At 48.0% G+C, this 6974-nt stretch overlaps 1 protein-coding gene across 1 annotated transcript in view; it reads left to right on the top strand.

Moving 5' to 3' along the window:
• Positions 1 to 5808, top strand: part of LOC104159691 (MAM domain-containing glycosylphosphatidylinositol anchor protein 1) — a gene marked incomplete at both ends in the record, with an annotated part of 33386 nt that extends 27578 nt beyond the window's left edge. Inside the window, 2 exons of the mRNA XM_009697671.1 lie at positions 2086 to 2355; positions 5657 to 5808. Coding sequence (XP_009695973.1) covers positions 2086 to 2355; positions 5657 to 5808 — 422 coding nt within the window. The remainder of the gene's footprint in view (positions 1 to 2085; positions 2356 to 5656) is intronic.
• Between the last annotated feature and the right edge of the window lie 1166 nt (positions 5809 to 6974).

Here is a 6974-nt window from a genome sequence, read left to right as displayed (position 1 = left end):
GCCCAGGGGGGCTCTTCCCTTGCAGCATCTGTTCTTGCAAGGGGAACTTTGTCCAATTTCAGACCTTTTCTCTTCCTCTGTCCCAGCTCCATACACAGGTGCCGCTCAGTGCAATGCAGGAAGCTGCTCTCCCACTCTTCTTTTTCCTCCTCATGAGATAGATTGCTTTGAGTACATCTAGTGCTGCTGTGCCGGTTTTTTTAAACCTTCTTTTCTCTCCCCTTTTTATCTTTTTTTTTTTTTTCTACATCACCAGCTGGCCTTGATTATAATGTGAGACCCCACCGGCTTCAATTAAGGAGCAGATGTGACCCAAGAAATGGGATAGCAGCTAGGGATGGAGATGACATATTCATGGCACTAGGTCTAATCAAACAACTTCTCACATTATTCTTACCGTGAGGTGGGAGACGTGTGAGCCAAAGGCAAGTCAGTGCTTGGAGCACCCGCAGAGACACATTGCTAGCAAAGCCATCTGTAATGAGCTGACCATGCCACTCAGCACGGCAATGTCGGCTCAGTCAAGGGCTGCTTTTAATCCACTTAAGTGCAGCAAAAGGCCCAGAAGCTGAGAGTTGAGAACAGGTACCTAGAAAACAATCAGCCACGGTCAAACTGGGGCTGCCAGGTGGAGGGGATGCTTGTACGCTGCGTACCCACAGACGCATCTCTGTTCCTGGGAGAGGGGACACTGGGCATGCAGAGCTATGGGGTGGTGCGTGCACCATCTTCACCTGTGGTGAAGATGGAGATGTTGCTGATATTACAGAGCTGGAGGTGGGTCTTGCTGGGGTCAGGCTATGGGAGAGGAGAAACTGGCGTGCTGGAGCCCTCCAGGCATGGTGGTGTTGACGGCAGCAGGGATGCTGGGTGACCTGTGGTTCCTGGTGGAGCTGTGTCTGTGGCACTGCAGATGCTGTGTGTTGCAAGTTTTTGGACCTGGTTGTGCTTGGCAGCTCTGCGGACCTCTAGAGGAGGCAGGTGTTTTGTGGATCTGTAGTGCATAGAAGCAGGTGCTTTGAATCTGGAGAAGGTGAGTTGTGATTGTCCTGGAGCTGCTATAAATCTGTTCTCCCTCTTTTACATTTGGGCTAACAGCTGTTTTGTGTTCAGGAAGCCTTTCATTTTAGAAGGAGAGATTCTGGTTATTCCCATGCTGTAGTGTTTTAATTAAGAGTTATTGCAAGAGAAACATGTCCATCAGATGGCTGTGGAGATTGAAGTCCTCAGCCACTGCATTAAATAAGGGGTAACTCAAGCAATACTAATCCAGACTTCCTCCTTGCTCTGCTTAACAATGCCCAAACTGTAAGGTTCCTCTGAATTTTTTGCAAGTGCTAAAGACCAAGACTTAGTAGCCTTGTTTTGCTAAGGAGGTGGCCACACATCACCGTTCTCACACTACTGGCAGAGGAGCTGACATGGCGAGACACGGTGAGACATGACTTCCCTCCCAACATCAGTGAATTGTTGCCAGAGATAAAAAGAGGACCCAGAGTCCCTGTAGCCAGTCCCTGATGGGTTGTATTGATGTGTTTGGGAGGGGCCCGCTAACACGCCTTCAGGTCTGTGCTCTGCGGGGACAGCCCGTGTGTACCCCTCCATCTGAACACGGTGTCCCTGATAACCTCGTCGGACATTGACCGGAAGAACTTGAAGGTAACTGCTTGGGAGCATACCTGCCTGCTCAGGGGGTGCAGTTGATGCTGGGTATGAGGACCGTGGTTATTCTGGTCAGGATCTGAGGACTGAGTCCCAGCTGTGGTGCTCAGCTGCTGGAGTTGCACTTCTGACATGAAAGAGCAGGGCTTGGCGGTGTCTCACTGTGGGATGAGTACTTGCTAAAGGCCACCCTTACCTAATAAATGGGATGGAGGTGGGAGGTACCCCCAGCCCAGTCAGAAGGGGAAGTCAGATGACTATCACTGCTTTTGGTTTGATGGCGCCTGGCTCCCACTAGACAATAAATATCCTCTTGGAAATCATAGGTGCCTGTCTCCTCAGTGGCACTGCCGGGGTGTCCGTGCTGAGCGAGACGGCCATTCCCTGACAGCATCCGCCTCTGTTGCTGTGTTTGGTCTCCAGTCCCACCCGTGGTAGAGCCGACCTTCCAGGACGTGCGGCAGGGCCTGGGGCGCAGCGTCACCCTGCGCTGCACCATGCTGAAGGGCAGCCCCATGAAGGTGGCCACCTCTGTCTGGCGCTTCAACGGGACCCTGCTGGCACAGCCCCTGGCAGAGCAGCAGGACTACTCGGAGCTGAAGGTGGACAGCGTCAGCCGGGACACCAGCGGTAGCTACGAGTGCAGCATTTCCAATGATGTTGGGGTCTCCGCCTGCCTCTTCCAGGTGTCTGGTAAGTCACAGATGCACATCGGAGCGAGCTGTTGGTTGGAGTCATGGAGGTGGGAGGCTTGCTCCCCTTAAACTCGTCCCAGTACGGGCAACCTCCCTGCTTCCTCTGTGCATGGTGCTGTGTTCAGGAGGGATGACTTTCTGTAAGTCAACAGGGAGATCTGCCTCCGTTATTCAGGCAGTCCTTCAAGTCTGGGATGGACCTGGGGCAGTAAGTGCCAGACAGTGGTACATTTTAGCAGTGTTTGACCCCTTGCCTGAAAGATACAGGGCTTAAACTCAAGGCTGCCGTCAGCTTTCAAGCTTGGACAACCTGTATTATAGATCAGTATTGACCAAGAGGGGAGTGAAAGGCTCTCTACATCCCCCCCGACAGGCTCCAAAACATGTAATTTCCCCTTTAAAAACAAAGAAACAAAAACTGTATTATGTATTCTTGTACCTTCCCTGTGTCTCACGATGCCTGCTAGGACAAACATGAGCTGGGAAGGGGTACTAGTACAACTGCAAAGAGGGATGGCAGAGTTACAGCATCTAAAACCACACATCTGACCTAGCCTCTCCAGCTCATCATTAAATCTGCTTTTCCCATGACCCCAGAATTGACTTGGGCACCAGTTTCTAGAAAAGCACTCCAATGAAGTTGCCTTAATAAGCAGTAAATTCAGCCAAAACACTGGGTTTTCAGTCCGGGGACAATTTATAATACTTTTAAAGTCAGGGCTGAACAAATGAAAATAAATAACATCCAGAGAGACCTGACTTTGAAGCTGATCTTTCCCAGGGTTTGGAAAAGCTCAGGTATGCTGTAATTCTGAGATACTTTCAGAAATGGGAAAGCCCAAACCACTTCTACTGTTTCAGCCCCTGTTCAGGACCTTGCTCTCACCCCTTGAGATTTCCTGGAATTTGTCTGGTAGTGGATTTTGCTTGAGAACTTTGGCTCTTTCTACCCATTCTTTGTATGCTTACAACTCTCATGTCCTTAAGTGATGGCAAACTGCTATGAGCCACCACAGCAAACTGTGTCCCTTGCAAGCTTGGGAACGCTCCCAGGATCTGAATTTCGTGCTGGAAGTAGTAACAAATACATATTGCCACCCGGTGAGCCATGCTGTGCCCCACGAGATAAGATCCCCTCAGCAGAAAGCAGCGTTCATCCCGAGGGAGCACTCACCAGGAAAGCAGCAAGCATTTATTTTCCTGCATCCCTTCTCCTTTTCCAAGGCATTGATAGCTGATGTTGGCATTTCAGGTCCAGACATCTCTGCCTGTGTCCTGGACAGTTACAAAATGATTAGATCTTCTGAGCCTGTAGAGTAACCTGAAAAATAACCCAGTGGCCAGACTGCTGTGCTTGGGCTCAGGATTGCTGGATTGCTCAGTTTTAATTCCCATCGGCCACAGCCTTCCTGTGTGAGGCGGGGGGGATGGCATAGTTTCTTTTTGTTTCTGTTCCTTCTGTGTGAAAGAAGGACCATCAACCTTCCTATCTGACAGGGAGGCACGGACTCATTTCTGACTGTGAGGCGTTTAGAGGTACTGGAAACAGAGTACATAAATCTGCCCAGGATGGGATTAGTTTCTTCTATGGATGGGAGATTAGCTTTCTGAGATGTTTTGGAAGGATAGTGAGACATCCAACCCAATCCCCTTGAGGAAGTTATCAGGGCAGTGCATACTGGTCACCACCTGCACTCCTACTAGCCACAAGCACAGAAAAGCCCTGAAAGATGGAGTGTATAACCTTCAACTCTTCTCGTCAGCTGTAAGCGAAAGACAAAACTCTCCAGCAGTGGTAAAAGATTCCAAAAAGGAAGTTCCAAAAGTATCTTGATGTGCTGCATTTCTATTAGAAACACATTTTTTTTTTTAGCTTCCATTTCCATCTTGGATTCAATTAATAAGGAATTAATATCATGCAAGATGATGATTATCAACACTTCTGATTTTATTTCAGAACCCATTATGAAGCTTGACTTCCACAGTCAATACAAGTTGAATAAGCAGCAATTAGTCTCTGAGGTGGTTCTAAACTTCTTGCTTGTGCAAAAATTCAAGTCAATAAAAATAATAAGAAAAAAAGGACTTGAAAAGAAACATCAATATTATCCATCTGAGTTCATAAAAAACAAACATTGAATCCTTTCGAGCCTAATTATGACCGCACAGAATGGCAGGGTCTGTGATTCAAGTGGAAAGGTGCAGCAGACTGCTTGGGGAGATGGTGTTTATACCTGTTCCGCTCTCCAGCATCCCTTGCTGCCCAGGCATCTTTCTGGTCTGTGCAGGTCCAGATTGAATCTGAACCCAGAATGGAAAGTTTTGATTCAGGTCCAGCTCCTGCCTGGCCCAGGACAGGACCTGACAAAAATTAAAGTACACCAGGCGAAATGAAAGTAATTTCAAATAGGGCAAAACCAGTTGTGGGTAAGACCTCGAGTTGCTCCCGGGCCCCGTGCATTAGTCCACCAGTCGCTGGGCTGCACGGCAGTAGCCTTTGAGTTCTGTTTGTAGTGGTTCAGGAGAGCACCAGCTGGGGAAATGACGGGAAATCCCTTCTTCTCTGAACTATCCACTTTCTCTCCGGTACTTCGTTTCTCTTGTGTTTCCCTTCCTCCTGCTGCCCTCTGTTTTTAAGAGGAGACGTGGGTTTAGAAAAGACGCCTCTGCCCCTGCAAAAGCTCCCGCTGTTTTTACCTAGGCTGAGGTCAGCATCCCCTTTGCTGCTGAGTTGACTCTCATGTTACAAAGAGGCTGGAGCACTGTGTTGCCGAGGCAGGGGAGATGCAGAAGGAGCAAGGTCTCCTTTTTAATGCCATGGTCCCTGTGTGATAAATAACGCTTTTCCTATGACCTGCTGGCCAAACGCTCTTTCCTCAGGGTTTGTGAGCAGGAGGCTCTGTAAAGCAGCTGATGAAACAGGAGAAATTTAAAGCTGTTACCTCAATCTAAACTACAAAGGAAGAGAGAAAAGATTAAAGCTGATTCTAGCTGGAGAACTGAAGCTGTTCCCACCTTCCCTGGTATCGGTCATGCCCCACCGGTGTAGCAGGGGTGCTCACCCTCCCCGTAGTTTAGGCTGTGAAAGCAGTAGTGATTCAGAGAAAATGATGGTAGGGCAGTACAACACCAGCTACAATGGTAAAGGTGTCCGTCATGTCACAGGCAAGTGGATGAGCTGGGCGAGTGGAGCTGTTCCACTCTCACCAGGTCTCTTTGTAATTTATGTTCCACTTGATCCCACTCTTTTACTTTCCTCTTTCCTCCCTCTTTTTTTTTTTTTTTTTTCATCCCTCCAGCAAAAGCTTACAGCCCAGAGTTTTACTATGACACTCCCAACCCCACCTTGAGCCAGAAGCAATCCAAGAATTACTCTTACGTCTTGCAGTGGACGCAGAAGGAGCCTGATGCTGTGGATCCCATCCTCAAGTACCGCCTGGAAGTCCGGCAGGTAAGGTCTGCTCTTCTGGAGCCTCAGCGCGTGCCCTTGGGAAGAGGACTTCTCAGGAGGCCGTTACACCAATGTCTCCTTGCTGATTAAGAGCTGAAGGTGATGAAACTGCTAAATCCTGATGGTTTTGCACCTTCCCCACCGAATGGAAGAGACAGGCCAAGTACAAAGCTCAGCGTTCGTTTTCAGGTCTGGCATGGGGTACGATCAAGGGCTTTCAGAGCCCTGCTGCCTCCCATCGGACTGTTCATCCTCAGTGTTTTGAATGGGGTTTTAATGCGAACAAAACCCTACAGTCATTAGTAGGTATTGTAGATTTTATAGGCCAAAGACTCAAGCGAGTGGAATTCCATCCTCCTCGCTCGTATGAAATAAAGGGAATAAGCTGAAGGACTCTCCAGGCAGGAACTGCAGGAAAAAGTCATCAGCTGTTTGTGTTGCAGAAGGGCTTTCATACTGTCACAGTAATGAAGCTATTTGGACTATATAAACTCTGCAGGGGAAGAGAAGTGGGTTTCAAGGTTTCTGAGTCTGAAGAGAAATCGTACCAGGGCAGCGGTGGGGGAAAGAACTGAGGGAAATCTGAAGAGATCACTGGTTGGAGAAGGTTAGGGAAAAGAGTCTGATGTTTTCAAAGAGCACATTAACCTAGCAGGATTGTCAGGTACTTTAATCCACGCTCAGATAAGTGCCTGTGTTCAACATTTTTTAAAAATGGGGACATTAAAATTGGTGGTTCTTGCCATTCAGTGGTAGCTTGGAAGCAAATGCATTTTGCAAGGAAAAGTTTGTTTACTGTAGATCGAAAACAAAATAATTAAAAAGATCCAAGTGTCTCTTTCCTCTAGTTCTGCACAGTAGGTTCCAGTTTTATGTCTCCGTTTGATTGTGAGCTCTCTGGGGTGGGACAGCCTTTGTTTGTTACTCAAACCGCGTGGAGCACATTGTCAGTGCTTAATAATAATACAGGACACAGGGGAGCCTCTAATAATGAAGGCAGTTTGTCACAGTACCCCTTCCCTCTTAGCCAAGTTTTGCTATTATCAGCACTGCAACTCAATGAACTCATTTGTGATTTTTATCCTTCTCCAGTGATGTTGAGGGTATTTTTTTCCTTTTGCGCAGTGCCTAGAAGTAATCTTGGATCTTTTCCTCATTGAGCTCCT

The sequence above is a fragment of the Cariama cristata genome, unplaced genomic scaffold (genome assembly GCF_000690535.1).
Source record: "Cariama cristata isolate BGI_N322 unplaced genomic scaffold, ASM69053v1 scaffold1753, whole genome shotgun sequence".
Lineage (NCBI taxonomy): Eukaryota > Metazoa > Chordata > Aves > Cariamiformes > Cariamidae > Cariama > Cariama cristata.
This window is presented reverse-complemented; position numbering and strand designations above follow the sequence as displayed.